Raw genomic sequence first — 16,292 nt, forward strand, 5'->3', positions numbered from 1 at the left:
TTTAGGTACCCTTGACTGTGGTGCAAAATACATTTCGTGAAAAAGGGACGTAGAGAAGAGAAGAAAGGCACCAACTCGCCCAAAAAGAAGTCGTTTAGGAATTTATTATCACCTTCTTGCGTTTCGTTGTCTTCCGGTAATATTCTCATAAGATTCTGTCACCCAGCAACAGTTCTCATGCCACCAAGTTGCTGACACGTCATGATTTTCGTTGACAAACACACACACACACACACACACACACACACACACACACACACACACACACACACACACACACACACACACACACACACACACACACACACACACACGCGCACACACACACACACACACACACACACACACACACACACACACACACACACACACACACACACACACACACACACACACAATTCTCGCCTTTGTAAATCGCCTTTGTGTGTGTTTGTGTGTGGTTCTCACAAATTGTGAGGGCGTTTTACTGTGGGATATGTTTCCCTAAACTCGCGCGCAATCCATCCTCCGCGCACCTATGTCATCGGGCGGCGCCATTTCACCTTCCCGCAGCTTGCCCCAACTGCGTCGCGATCGGATCCTTGCACGCTTTCAAATGGCCAGACGCGCATTACGCGCTGCTGTCTGCATGCGTGGCGACATCAATCCAGAAAGGCCAAAGGTACGGCTCATCTTGTTTGGTTGTTTTTACCTTCTCAGTTTACACAATTCTCGAAACGCGAAGCAAAGCCTCGCAGCGAGCTTCTGCATGCGGTCGCAGACGTTGACGACGTGACAATAAGGAAAAACCCTGGCTAGCTGCCTTCATCGATTACACAACCCGCTAACGACGAATCGGCATTTCCTCCTCCGTGGCGGTCGTCTTCGAAACGAATTGCTCGACTCTCATTCGCTTCTGCTTTATTTTGCTGACCTATGCGCGCATCCAGGACTGTGCCGGTATATAGATGGCGCGTTATACGGATTGCGCGACATTTTGTGGCGCCAGATTCTATGGCTAGTGGTCGTACGTGTCAGGCACGGTCTGAATATATCGCTGTCGAGGGGCAAGGCGTTCTGCATTTCATGCGATAATTTTGTTAATTTTTTCTCTCCGTACAAGCGCTTCTTCGACGCTCGTCACGTTCGCGGTGCTTTATCAACCAACCGCACTGGTTTCCATGTAAGGTTTTTTTCCTTTTGCGCTATCTGTAGGGACTGCGAAAGGCCGTTACAGACACGCATTCCTCCACAGTTATACGTATGGGGGCCTCCCACAGGTGTACGGTTTAAATAGAGGAGCGTAGCGGATTACTATACGCTGCAACCGTTAATTCGCCCAAAGACGACGCCCGCATTGACGCACGAAAAATAATTCTACGAAGTAGTGTCTAATGTGTTTCATACGCTTTCAAGTTGATCTGGTTATCGATAACTAAAAAACACTGCAGTCCTTGACAGCGATTGATGGCGCCGTAGTACGAACGGCACTAAGCGGTATTTCAGTGGTTTTTATTCCATCAGATAAGCAGTGACATTCCCCCAAGCTCTACTGCGATCCCTTCCTACAGGCTACCGTTCAGAGAAGAAATATGCGTTGGCTGCGATATCATGTGCCTCATCGCGGAGAAACAGCGTTTGCACTGAACCGTCTGACAGGTTCTTAGCGCGAGGGTTCGCACAAGCCCTCGTCATCAAATTTCCAAGCCTTTTAAAAGAGAGAAAGAGAGAGAGAGAGAAGCAAGGAGAGTCAGGGAGGTTAACCAAACGCACGTTCGGTTTGCTACCCTGCACTGGGAGAGAGGGATAAGGGGGCCAAAAGAGAGACAGAAGAAAAGAGGGAGATTGACAGAATCACGTGCGCGCTTGGGAGAGCACATCAAGTCTACAGGCGGTCGCAGAGACCTGTTGACTTTAAGTACGTCAGTAACGCTTTCGTTGCCTTCTACGCCTTCGAGGCCCATGTACATGGTCCTACGATTTTGGTCACAGAAAATTACATTGAGTCCACTTGGTTGAAAAGCACTCGGAGTGGGCATCACTGGGTGTCACAGCGAGTGCAGCTGCACAGGACGTGTTCAATTGTCTCTTCACTTACGCAGGATCCGCATGTAGAGGTGTCCGCCATTCCGATGCGAAACCACCACACTATTCCAACGGCTTGCGTTCCTTGGTTGTCTTTTTTTTTTCTTGTGCCCGTTTCGCGATGCTGTCAAACGTCGATCGACTGGGTCAAGGAGACTTTATTGTAAATACAGCATAGGCGTATGCATACTTGCATGTGAACGTATCCCTGAGGGTGGTGTCTGTAACTCTTCCTATGTGCGCTCCGGTGTGCAGGAGTGAGTCAACGGTTACTCGCACGGAAGTGCCGACGCTTAGCAGCGTACCAGGTTGAGGGGTTGGATTTCTGTACCACTACTCGGGGGTAAGCAGTGGGGTAGGAGGCCGGTGCAATATATAGAGGGAGCCCAAGCTCTTCTGTTAATAAAACTGACCGATGGTGTTAAGCCTGGCAAAAAAAAAAAAAAAACACACACACACACATTACGTAATGCGAGAAATGACGGCAATCAGAGCTAAGTTGATCAAAGCACCAGCAAGCTCAAGCCTCATTCGGCGCGCAACTATTTAAATAGAAACATCAAGCTTTTTTTTTAATGCTGGCGTGGGCGGCGTTGTACGTGTTGCTGGTCCAGTCAATATTTCACATATTTCTGCGGACATGTTTTCCTCTCGTCTTGGCACTTATTGAATGACCAAAACCTTTTAAACAATCCTCGCATAATCCGTCATGTTCACTGTTTTGGTTACACCGATGAATAGAAGTTCCATCTGATCTTTCTTTTCTCACTTGCCTGCGATGAAAGACCCTTGAGCAGGGGGTGTCATTTCTTCAAGCTTCCAACTTCACTTTTGCCACTTGACAACTGACACGAAAGGGGGGGGGGGGGGGATAAGTATTGGCCGAATGAACACAAAGAACAAGATAGGCGAAGCACTGGTCTAGTTCTTATTGTATTCGTGTCATTTCGTCGGGTTCGTTACACCTGTTTATTATAACCAACTCGCCCAGCAAGAAAAACTGCACTGACTCGGAGCTGATGTGTAATCTAATATCATCTTAATCCTGACTGATCCTGACTGATGTCCTCTCATGGTCGGTTTTCAGTCCTTACCTCCCTCGTTGTTGTGTCAGTGGTGGATGTAACGCTTGGAATTAGTAACTAGCCATTTGAAAGCTGCGTCCAAATAACATTTCTTGAAACACTCTTTTGCAAGTGTAAAATGACTATGTGACGCTCTATAGTCCCTTCACGATGTGCACTTCCATCACCTTTTGTAACGCTACCTGTACACTGATCTGTTGTTTTTCGAGTGCACCCTTTCTCGTCAATGAGGAGACGTGGCCATAAGCCGTTCATGGCTTTTGCTATGTGTTGTCCACTATTTCGCCCTTCGGTGTTTGTCGTTATGGCACGCCTCGTCGGTGCTTACAGCGGGCGGAAAGTGCCTGAGACTACGTCCTGGACGACCCATGATGGGCTTATATTTTCATGCACGCTGATGAGTCACATCCTAGAGACACGCAATAAGTGAGTCGGCTATACTAGAAGTGCTGTGCATGAAGCTTTCCTAATATCCTGCACCAGTGCTTGTCTCAACTTTTCCCATTGTAGAGCGCACATGTGGCACAATCCGCCACTTACATTTTCCTGTGCTGCTGCCCTCTGCCGTTTTGGTAGAGTTTCGGTAAGGGCCAGGACAACTGGCATCGCCAGAACGAAAGCCCCCGAGACCAGGAGGCATTCCGCGACTTTTCCGCTAGAGTAAGCGCGCATGCGCCGATCATGCGTGAAAAAGGTGGAATAAACGTGCTTAAGTTTTTTTTTTATCCCAGAGATGTTCAGGATATTACATGTTTCACACACTGACGTGTCCGATGTCCTTACACGCCAAGGCAAGTGTGGCGTTCAATTTCTTTGCGTATTAGAGATAGCCCGAGCATCAAGATGATCACGAAGCGTCTCCAGGCATAGGCGTGCGCAGGGTTTCCCATCAGGGGGGCGGGGCAAAGGTTCATCGCAGCGCCCCCCCCCCCCACCCTACTAAGTCAATGTATGGGGCAGATTTTGCGCCCCCCCCCCCCCTTAGATGATTAGGGAAGGCACGCCTATGTCTCCAGGTGCTGATCGAATTGCAGACATCCGATGAGGGCAGAGAAAAAAAAAGCAAGGAAAGGCAGGAAGGTTACGAGGCGCACGTCTGGTTTGCTACCCTGCACTTGCATAATGGAAAAAATCACAGCATATCCACGGAGTGAATGATGATGAGTGGGCGAAGCTGCGGAGGTTCATCGGTAAACCGTGAATCTTCCGTGAATTCTGCCCAGTACATCATCACCGACGTGAGATCGGGCGCGTTTATACTAAAGGTTCGATGAGTTATGACGACTTGCAGCTCACTTTAATTTGACATGTACGCTGTGAATTTTCATTGTTTAGAAAACCACTGCTTTAGAAAACATCTGGCGTCTTTCGTTAAGCAGCTAGCGTCTTTTCGTTTTGCTTTAGAAACATCTGGCGTTCTTCCGTTTTACTTTTACAAAACATCTGGCGTCTTTCGTTGGTTTATTTCATCAATCAACGGCGTTTTGAACAAAATTTTTATTGTTTAATCACGCACAGGAGAAATCTCACCAGGCACTACCTTGGAGGTAAAGAATGGCTGCTAATGGGAATGAGAGACAGAAGAAGTTGGCTTTTAGCTACCGCTGCGAATTTTTTATTGTTCAACAACGCACAGGAAAAATCTCCCACCGGCACCACCTTGGAGGTCAAAGCGTAAGACTGGTTACGCACTACGACTACGACTACGAGGGACGAACGGGTGCCGCCTTAAGGAGCTTCGCCCCTAAAATGGATGAAAACACTGAAAAGAAAGATATAAGAGAAGAGAGAGTTCGAAAACCAATTGCGCTCACACTTGGAGGAGCACATCCAGTCTACAGGGGGTCTACAGAGACCCCTCGACTCTACATACAGATAAACACCTTCGTTGCCTTGTGCGCCATCGACCCACACGGGCATTATTAAGAATTTTGGATTCTGAATAACAGATGAAGCATAATCGATGAGAATATGTTCTGCAGAAGTTTACGGGGTGCCAGACTGCATACTCAGTTTGAATTTGCTAGGGTTGAGGGCAAAGCTTCTTTTTACTGCTTCTTTATCTGCTTACTGAGGCAATCACCAACACATTGCGGAGCATCCCTGCCATTGTTGTTGTTGTTATTATTATTATTATTATTGTTATTATTATTATTATTATTATTATTATTGTTATTATTATTATTATGTTGTTATTATTATTATTATGTTATTATTATTATTATTATTATTATTATTATTATTATTATTATTATTATTATTATTATTATTATTATTATTATTATTATTGTTGTTGTTGTTGTTGTTGTTGTTGTTGTTGTGTGTAGCTGTCAGGCGAAGAGCGAGGCTAACACCTCCAGCATCTCATCAAAGCATCTCTCTCTTTCTCTCTCCATTATTATGAGCTAATTATCGAGCTCTGCTTTCGTGGTAAGACAGCGCGAAGCTCCGATGAAACCTGTAGCACCCGACGCTGCAGCATCTTGGCGAAGCGCGGGGTGAAAATTTACTTCCATACACCATTATCCCGTTGCCTTCTTATTCCTGTCGCTTTCAGGAGTTCGTGTTCATCGTCGACAGCTTTCACGCCGCACCTCCACACTCAAAACAACGCAATAATCAATTCGCACCTTTTGAGAAGAGTGTTAGTGTATAGGAACCGATCGTCGCTGCACTTTCGGTAAACACAACACTCGTACCTCGAAAAGACAGCGCAATTAAAAGCACGTTGATAGGAAGCGTACTCTCACGAAGGTAGCACGGTGAATAGCATGTTGGCCGGAAGCATACTGAGCCACCGTGCGTCGATCATGTAGTCAGACTATGAATTCACTTGACGACGCCGTAAGTTAAGCTTCCGGCGCAGAGAGAGAAACAGAGCAGAGGGAAAAGGCAAGGAGGTTGACCGGAAAGAAAAATTCGTTATTTGCCCTACAAGAGCGATGTTGAACGATACGCGAGTAGAGAGTAAGGGAGAAAGAGTGAGCACACACACACTATCACAGTCCGTCACTATTGCTACGGACAGTTACTGCACGATATCAAGTAAACCCGTCCTCTATCGCAACAAACACTGATTCAGGCAGGTCTGCCGTTCTTCGTCGCCTTTAGCAGTGTTTGCCTAACAGGTCGGCATTTCAAGACAGTTTGCTCTTGTATTGGTCTTCGATCAAGGCGAGCTATGTGCTGTTGCGAGTGATAGTCCTTGTATATCACAGCGAATGCAGGAGTAAGGGAGGCAACTCAGTGCCCGCGCTGTTCGAATACTCAAAACACTGTCCCGGTTATGTCCCAGCTGCCGTGGCCACACACCGACTGGTACGGAACGCGAAAATGCTCGTGCAATTTTACTTTTAAAAAATTACTCAGGTGACTATAAAAACTGGAGTCCCTGAGCGGCGTCCATGATGCTCAACCACGGCCGCGTTTATTATGCCGCACCAAGTAATTAAAGTATGGTTACCTGGTCTCTGGATTCGTTTATATATCCCGCGCTACATATTCGATCTAAAATAAGTACAGCGAGCTGCACACATCGTATTGGCTAACCTGCTTTTACTGCATTATCTCTGAATCTCTCAATTTGAGGTTCCATTGTGCAATTTATTCAAAGGCAGAAACTGGCAACAGCTGTAAATTTTCCTGCCAAACGCATGAAAGGACCTAACGACACACACACCTATATGTAACATATAACGATAGTTCAGAGCACAATAAAAAAAAAGGTGTTCAGTACCTTCTGTTGTACATACACGTAAATTACAGTGCTGGCATTCATTTTGAAAGAGGACGACACTGCAAGATTTTTTTTCCTTTTGGAAATGGAGGTCACAATATGAGATTTCAATGGAAAATTAAAAACACAACTTAGCTATTCAATGACAGGTCTTCCTCCCCCCCCCCCCTCTTCAAATCAAGAATTGACAATACTGTGCTGAAACTGATGCTCTGAAATTGATATTGGTTGCAGAGGAATGGCGTTACAATAGTTCCATTTGGTCCACTGCGAAAAGAATACAGCAAAAAAGTTACACTTCCTCAATTGAGCAGCTTAGTTATTCATTGAAGCCTTGTGGGGAACAACCGATACGTTTCACACACACACACACACACACACACACACACACACACACACACACACACACACACACACACACACACACACACACACACACACACACACACACACACACACACACACACACACACACACACACACACACACACACACACACACACACACACACACACACACACACGTGCACGCACACACGTGCACGCACACACACACACACACACACACACACACACACACACACACACACACACACGTGCACGCACGCACCCACACACACGCACACACGCGCACGCGCACACACACAAGCACACACGCACAAAGCGCACGCACACACATCTTTTCCTCGCATTTCTCGAAAATCCTTTATCAAGAGATGTCCGGAAAGAATTCAAGGCACAGCATGAGCTTAAATTCGAACTCGAACAAGTCGAAAACCGCTAGGGATAGCCTTTCGATGAAGTAGCTAATACAGGTAGCAATATGTCGGCGACAAGATGTATAGGCAGCTCTATAGAGACGTCAGAGGCGGTTACGCTGCTCGTTCATCAAAACGGAACCGTCAGCCTTCCATCATGAGCTCACTAAAAAGAGTGACGCCTTTAGTGTCTAGATTGAAAATGAACCCCAATGTAAATATATAGGCTTACTCCGCGAATTGACTTTCAATCTTCAAGTTCGCACGTATAGTTAGCCTACTCATCCATCTCTGCACAGCTGGATGCTGTGAAGCGTGGCTCCTGGCAAGCTCCCCACCTTGGCTCGAGCGGCTTGCGCAAAAGACCGCCCTCGCAGCTGAAGCGGAACTAATTTCCATGGAGAAGACGCCCCTTTTGCCTACCGACGGGCAGATTAGAGAATAGATCGCACAACGCCGCGCTTTGAAACGAGCCGTTACCGCACACAAGACCTTGGCCTTTCGCAGAATATCTTAGCGTGGCAGTGCTCGCCACGACTCGCAAGATACCACTTGAGGCGGCCGTGCTTTGCGTAAAAATCCAGAGACGCAATTAAAAGAAAAGAAAAAAGAGAAAGGAATCTAGAATGTTACATAGTTGGACGCAATTCTGAGAAACAGTGCTGCATTTCCCAGGGGGTCTTGCAAGGGAGTTGACTAAGTGACCGCAAAAAGAGAGCGCTACGCTTCGAATTCCTTCTGGCTTACGCCATGCGAATTTATGTATATACATCCGGGGATTCAATCTGAGAACCGGAATGGAATAAGCAGACAGCACGGATATTCAACGTGAAATGTTAAGAGAAGCAAGGATTTTAAAACGTGTCAGGTCTCAGAAACGTTTTTGTTTATGACGGTGTATATGACCAAGGATTCCAACATTGTACGACAAAACACGTTGGCATTTCAATTACTTTCTTTTTGTAGCGTTAGTTACACTTGCCTAGCCGGAGCCGATTTCGCGTGGAGAGTCATGAGTCGTGCTGCGCATGCGCGAGGATCAGTGATGTCACACAGCTGGGTCACCGGAGCTGGCATCTCACGCGCTCTCCGACACCGCCGCGCGCGGCTCGCCGCTGCTGGTCTGCGCCGCATTCGAGAGGAGTGACATCGTAGACACAGTGGCGTCAGCGCGCGCGCAGCTATTCGCCTTCGTTGTGCAGTCGCCGTCTGACACTGAGCTGGGGCCTCTTGATAGCGCCTCTGACTGGCGTTTGCAGGTGGGTAACGCCATGGAGAAGGAGAGCGCAAATGCTGCTCGACGGTTAGCGGTTCAGCGTACCAAGAATGAACAGAAGAAGGCTAATAATCCTAGACAACCTGGAAAGCTAAGAATAATCAGCTGAACATTTGCTAACGCTACGTATATCCTGGCATATCCGAGCTAAGCCACTGCAATTTTTTTTCTTGCGTTTCAATACATCAAACGGCCGTCGTACAAAAACATGTAACAGCAAATTTGACGGCTATCTTTCTGGAACAATAAATATCTTTCTGGAACAAACAATTGGTGCTATCCGCGCAATTGGTTCCACGTGAATGTGGCTTGCAAAAGTGTGTGGCTACAATTTATAAATTGCTATATGCGTCGAGAAGCCATCTATTCTAAGCAGAAGAAGTCTATTTTCGCCAATTATTTAAATATGCTTTCCGATTTTCGGCGCGAGTACTGTCCGCTTTTCGAGCAAGTCAGTAAAAATATTTAGTATTGCGCTACCAAGCAAACTTTAAAAAAATGTCTATTATTTAAGAAAGCACCTGATATGAAGAACATCACAAATGGTCATGACGGCCAGCGCAAACAAGACAAGAGACAAAAGAAAGTACACGACAAAGGCGGCAAGCGCATGTGTCGACACAGTCTCTTACACAACGACACAGCGACACAGCGCCTGTGTCGTGAATTTTCTTCTATTTCCCGACCCTTGTGCAGGGTAGCAAACCGGTCACTCGCGCCAGGTTAACCTCACTGTGTTTCCTTTTCATCTATTTCTCTTCTCTGCCTTTTGTGTTGTTTGCGCTGCCCGTCAAGAGTATATTCCAACTGGGCCAATTTGCTACGTTATCACAATTGGATAACACCTCTCCTTACGAGTTGTGACGGCGATATGCGATATCGAAGTATATCTTCGAGGACATGAGCACTTTGCGCAAGGACGATATAGCCAAAAGTAGACAGCGTCACAAATTTCCCTCAAGTAAACTAAGAACAACATGTGTGCGACGCAGTAACTATGGTAACGATATTAATTAATAGACAGTGCAAGATTTTGTTTCGCACCAACTTCCCAAACGCCGATCCATAGAAATAGCTCTCGAAATGAAACAAACCTAAAAATCATCTAGAAGTTTGTAGCTCAAGCATGACACCAACACTGGGCGACACTTTCGTTCGCGCGAAGTGAGGAAAATAAAAATAATAAGACAAGGCCCATGTTGCCCTTGAACTCAAACCGCACCTCATGCTGTACGACCTGAATTCGAAGAAACACGATCGGCTTCTTGGAGAAACCCAAAACAATGCGCAAAGGCTACCAAGTGATGTGTTCGCAGCGCATAAGCAAAAACAAACGAAACGAGGCCGATTTGTTCCTGTTGTGTCGGCAAGGGCCATTTTCCAAAGCTAACGTTTATAGTGAACCGAGTGCCTACGGCGCTGTCGGTCATGTTTACCTCCCACAATATGCGCTCTTCCATAATGACTGTTTCACGCATTCCCGTTGCCACAAAAGCCGCAATACTCCAACGCTATATACCAGACATCAGCGTGCCGACGTCATCATCTGCGCAGACAACGCGTTACGTAGTGCAGTCCATAACTTTCGTGCGAACGACGTCTAGCTATAGAGCCGCAGTAAATCCCGAGGCCATTAACTTCTCACGCTAGGAAACGCCCTAAACGACGTCGCAGGTTTTACGTCTGGCGAGGGTGACCACGCACTATTTAAGAATTCCGACTGTCTGATGGGAGGTGATGAAAGGAAGAAAAAAGGAATGCTTCCTTGTATTTTTACGCCGCAGATATCTTCTCGATTGTACCAAATACCTTGACACCTGCAGCCGCCCTTCTTTGTCGACTTTGATAGTCTTGTTCTTTGTCTGTCCTTGTGTTGTGTTAAGCTACAATTTTTTCTTCAGAAGCCATGAACCAAGTAGCCCAAGAAAGCTTTTCGCTACTAGGGTGGTATTTCTGCTTTAGCGTGCAAAAAAAACACACACACACACACACACACTCCAAAAAATGTCTTCTTTTTTTTCTTTTTTCTACTGGGGCAACGCTCACAGCTTCGACAATGTCTGAAGCTGACAAAAGATCGGATGATATGCCAAAGTGTTTAAATTTGGTGACACTTCGTACGTCCTTCCGAGGACGACCCACATACACATCACCTATAATGCATGTGCCCCATGGCATTAGTATCCTTCTATGCTCCAAAACAGCGTAACACCACTGACAAACACAGGAAACACTATCATCTTGCAGGTATCTGAGATCGTAAAATAATATTAGTGGCGATTTGCATGCTGAACTACCTACAGCTGAGCCACTAACTTGAAGCTAGCAGACTAGCAGTAGAACGGGAAGTGCCGCTTGTGATTCTAGTTTCATTTTCTGTCAAGGTTCATTTTTATGACAGGTACTTTGCGAGAGTTAACAATTCATTTCTATCATTACGCGAATTACGGTACTTCACGTTGGCAACATGACTAGCGACTGCGGTGTTGGCCTGTCATCGAGACCGGAGTATTCGGTGTGTTGATTTAAGATCTTACACGCCACGGTGGTCTAGCGGTTATGGTGCTCGACTGCTGACCCGAGGGTAGCGGGATCGAATCCCGGCCTTGGCGGGCGTATTTTCGGTGGAGGCGAAAATGCTTGAGGCCCTTGTATTTAGACTTAGGTGCAGGTTAAAGAACTCCCGGTGGTCGAAATTTCCAGAGCCTTCCACTACGGCGTCCCTCATAATCATTTCGAAGTTTCCGAAAGTAAAACCCCAACAATTATCATTATTATTGATTTAAGGTCTTCCCTTGAGAACACGACAGCAGTTTAACGGTAGTAGGCGGAAAGCTTCTCATGGCACTTATAATGGCAGAAGGTTAAGCTAGTTGATAGAGATTCATCATAAAAGAAGGCAAGGCGTGCGAACACGTACACGAGTGAAGGGAATCAGAAAGCACAAACACTTATGTTGTCTTGGTGTCTGCATATTCACTCCCTACCTTCTCTCGTCATGAATTCTCGTGACACACACTGCCATCTTTCTGAATGAAGTGAGAACGTTTCTCGTGTGTGAACATTATTGCTGACGCGTGGACACTGTTTATGACGTGTCAACATTGCTTTTGTGAATGGAAGTTTTTCGTGCGTGAATTTTGCATCCCTTTATTGTTGTTTGATAACTTCATGACGCAAAATTATTACGTAAGAGAATAGGAGTAGCCGGAGCCATATCTAGGCATCAAGCTCTCCTTAAAAACATTTAATAAAAAAAAGAACACGTGGTCATAGAAATTATTCCGCAACGTTCCACACGTTTGTCTCGCCCATGAGTTGTTTCGAGACCATTGTCCCAATTATTTTATTTATTCGGCCGAATAAAAGCGTGTGTGCGTGTGCGCATGCAGTTGAGTTGGATGTATTATCGATTGTGCGAAAATGTTAACCCTATCCACTCGAGGGCTTTCCCTTAAAGCTCTTCTTCAAGTACGCCGAGTGTAAAACGTGAAACATTGCTGCGCTCCTCGTTTCAATGGTCAAACTGCGACTCATAAGTTACTAATCATTGGTGATCACTTGAAAGGAAGGTTCCTTGGAAAGCAGCTTTAATCAACCGGGGCATTGACTAATGACTACGATACTTAAGCTAAGGAATCCCTGAGCAACAAAACCGAAGTGGAACACGTAGTGCCGCGAGCAAAAGTTTGAAGACCACGGCACCAGCAAAATGAAGGTTCTTCTAGCGCCTCGCCACCGCATAGAATCGCCCAGATGCATTGCACTGTTCAAACATGCGCCCTTAGGCAGTACGACATTATTGACCAACATACAGAGCACATTCCTACAGAAACGTGACCCACGTTCCTATGTATGGAAATGTTTTAGAAAAACTGGAAACTACAGTGGGGGAGTTGTAAGCAGCTGTCTCGGTGATTGCAATCGGCAGGGGCGTAGCCAGAAATTTTTTTCGGGGGGGGTTCAACCATACTTTATGGTATGTTCGTGCGTGCGTTTGTATGTGTGCGTGTATATATACGCAAGCAAAACTGAAAAATTTCGGGGGGGGGGTTGAACCCCCCCAACCCCCCCCCCCCCCCCCCCCCTTGGCTACGCCCCTGGAAATCGGTTGCAATCTAAGAACAAGTGCAAGCTGTGGCCACGCATATGATAATTTTTTTTACCTCCATCCTCACGGCTATCGCGTTTTGTCGGTCAGATAAGTAAATTAATGAAGGAGCGTTGCGCTAACTACCGCACGAATTCCTGGCAGAAATTCAACCAAGAGGAATACGAACAGAAATAATGTTCAACATCTACTAAAAACAAGAATTTAGACCTCGTAAACTCAAGCGAAGGATATGGCCTTATTTCTTTTGGTACCGGGCATTCCGCAGATGCGTCTCTCAGCGGTCATCCATTACCTCTTTTTCTGTAAAGCGTCACATGCTGCATCTACTACGTGTGTCGACTCCGATATTAAAGTCGTACTTTCCTCGGACATCTCAGAATACGCCCCAGGGATGATGTTCGTGCGCGATGGCCGGTCGGTTGTTTTCCCTCCATGCGAGCCTTAGATGCTGCCTTTCTGTGCAAGAGAGACGAATGGGGGAAAGGAAGAAAAATGGCGCCGACTGCAGATGTCCCAGTCGCTAATGGATGGTACCGTCGGAGTAGACCGTGCAGTGCTGTACACCTACTCGCGAGACTTGGCGAATGGTCTTTTGTCTGCTGCGTTTCGTAAATGTCCTTGCAGTGCAACCGTGGCCGCTGTTTTTTCGATCACAGCGCGTTAGCGTTAGTCAGACGGCAGAGAGTGTAGCCGGGTGCGGTGCAGCTGGATCACGATCTTTTGTTCCGTTTTTTTTTTTTCTTTTTTTAGTAGTAGGAAGGTGCTCATCAGGGTGAAAAGCGCTCTCTGGGCAAAAATGTGAAAGAAAGCGTACTCTCTTCGCGCATTAATCACGACCGTAATGCAGAATAACGAAAAATGAGGCATCCTCTGATAGCTTAACGTGCCACGCCCCACCTTTTCACGCATTTTATTGGTTTAGAGGAACGTGTGGCTTATTCGAGAGAGCTTGAACTTCTTTAAGCAGTTTGTTTTCTGCAGCAACATTCTGAGCATACAATGCTCTGACAATGTAGGATTAACTGGCACTGCTCTGTCCCATAATGAGGTACATCCTATGAAGTAGAAACTGGAAGTGTCATGGCTTGAAACACTGCTGTTGTGCGGCTGCACGATGATAAGGGAATGTTCTCTGCAGCATTTCTACATTACTGCTGCAATGTAAAACCCAGCCCACTCACAAATGCTTTGCTTTGGAGGAAAGAAATAAAGACGGCCACAGACAAACAAAGGACGCCATTGATTCGTTCGTTATCGGTTGTCCCTCGCCACTCGCATTCCCTTGCCAACCATATCGAAGCATACTTCAGTGAAAGCAATTTCGCATTAGCGCTTTTAGCCACTGCGCATGCGTCATACGCTAACCGCTTGAGTGCGTACGTTACTTTTCGAAAGTAGCTTGCGTACCCAAGAAACGCAAAGCCTACTTACCCTATTCTAAAACCACCTAATGTATTCAGCCATGTACCTTTGTATAGTGGTTACTCTTATTTCATAGTGGTTTTATAGTGGTTACTCTAGCTTATTTCACTCTAATGTGTGGCTCTATTTTTCTTTCTTTTTTCTAGCAGTCATGTTGTTCACCCAACACCTATTTATTATCATTATCGTGGGCGTTGCCCTCATCACCTGCTGCCAATCGTCTGCTGCTGAAAAGGAAGAGAGTAAGTCACATTCAGTTAATAAACTTCTGACTCCACTGTCACTTAACCGCATAACGGAGGACGCGTGCCATTCTGCTACTTGTCAGCCTGTTCAAAAGTTTAACTGGGCAAGTACAACATGACGAGTACATTACGTACTTCCGTCAGTAGTATCAAAATCAACTTAGAGATATGTATTGTTGTCCTTCTATTCACTTTTGGGTTTTTTTTCATTACACTCTCAATGTGCAACTTAACCATACGTGATCGCGGATGAAGGCGACGAAGTCATTGCTCAAATTCTTCAAGACAACAGACTTGCATCGGTGGTTATGGGCCACTAGCGATATTGTGACTGTGAGGAGTGTGAACTTGTTTGCGTGTGCTCCCCCTCTCTCTCTTTCTCTGTACCTCTTTCTTTCATATTCTCCCATCCCTTTCCCCAGTGTAGGGTAGCATACCAGTTTTTATAGACTGGTTAGCATCCCTGCCTTTCCTCCATCTCTTGTTTCTTCAATTCTTTACCGCGGCTGTTTACGAAGATGTCTTGTCTCTCTCGCCGTTGCAGGCTTAAGGAAAGCACCGAAAAATGAAAGGCGACCAGCTACTAGAGTAGAGCGCTCAGCTGCACCCTACGGCGACGACGAACCTCCGCCGGCTGCCACCGAACCGAGGAAGAACAGTGAGTCAAAATCACGGGTCAAGCGCACGCGCATATTACCCTATCGGTGGGCGCGACAGGCGCCACCTGCTGTCCCCGTCGGATGGCCACAGTACCAAGCTCAAACGGGCACCTACCAGCAGTCCTGGTACACCGACTCATCGGGCCGGGTCGTTACTAGCGATCAGGTGAACGACCGTCGACTCCAGCCGTCGGCACCGGCGATCACATGGGTCTCCGGACCAAGCGGTCCCCTGCCACCGGGAGCTCCGGTCCCACCGGGTTTGCACGAAGCGATAACAAAGCTAATAGCTGGCGCCGTGAACCCGGCGGTAGCCGGACCCCAAGTAATTCCGGCGGCGCCGGTCGGAGGCGATGGACCAGTGGGCCAACCAGGAGCGCCCGCACAGCAGCCGTACGGAGTGGTTGGCGGAGCTCAGCCCGTCATTCCGGGAGTCGTTGGGATCCCAGACAGCGCGGCTACCGTACAGGACGAGGCCGAGCAGGAGATTAACAGGCCGGAGAGATCCCAGAAACCCGACCAGGGCACGCAGGACGCCAGGGATGGCGTGCAACCGAAGCTGGTGCTCTCTTTCAAGAAGGGAGTGCACCCTAAGGAGGAAGACGAAGAAGATGTGAAGGATGAGAAGGAGGAAAGTAGGTGAACTGCGAGAAGACATTTTTCTCGGCCAGCTGCTCATTCGCTACGGCTGCTGTGTGGGCGCCTCTGCCTTGTCTCTGTCTCGGTTGTGGGTTTCCCGTGACGCTTCCCCTTTGCTGCTTCCGCAACTTCCGCTTTTGCTTCGCAGTTATTGTTGTGGTATAGAATGGGTGGTCCTTCGGCTAGGAATCATTCGGCTTCGTTCCTTAAACAGTGCTTCTAACTCACTGCGTTCTGTGCTCAAAGAGGATTTGGCAGATAAATGTGTATGTCTTGCTTTTTGAATTGATAGGCG

The 16,292-nt window shown here is 46.9% G+C and overlaps 1 protein-coding gene across 1 annotated transcript in view; it reads left to right on the top strand.

Annotated features, from left to right (window-relative positions):
- The window catches only part of LOC119390059 (cuticle collagen bli-1), a 40,921-nt gene that overhangs the window by 2,699 nt on the left and 21,930 nt on the right, over window positions 1-16,292 (top strand). Inside the window, exons 2-3 of the mRNA XM_037657589.2 lie at window positions 14,601-14,696; window positions 15,244-15,993. Coding sequence (XP_037513517.1) covers window positions 14,606-14,696; window positions 15,244-15,993 — 841 coding nt within the window. The 5' untranslated portion in view covers window positions 14,601-14,605. The remainder of the gene's footprint in view (window positions 1-14,600; window positions 14,697-15,243; window positions 15,994-16,292) is intronic.

Source organism: Rhipicephalus sanguineus, chromosome 4 (genome assembly GCF_013339695.2).
Source record: "Rhipicephalus sanguineus isolate Rsan-2018 chromosome 4, BIME_Rsan_1.4, whole genome shotgun sequence".
Taxonomy (NCBI): Eukaryota; Metazoa; Arthropoda; class Arachnida; order Ixodida; family Ixodidae; genus Rhipicephalus; species Rhipicephalus sanguineus.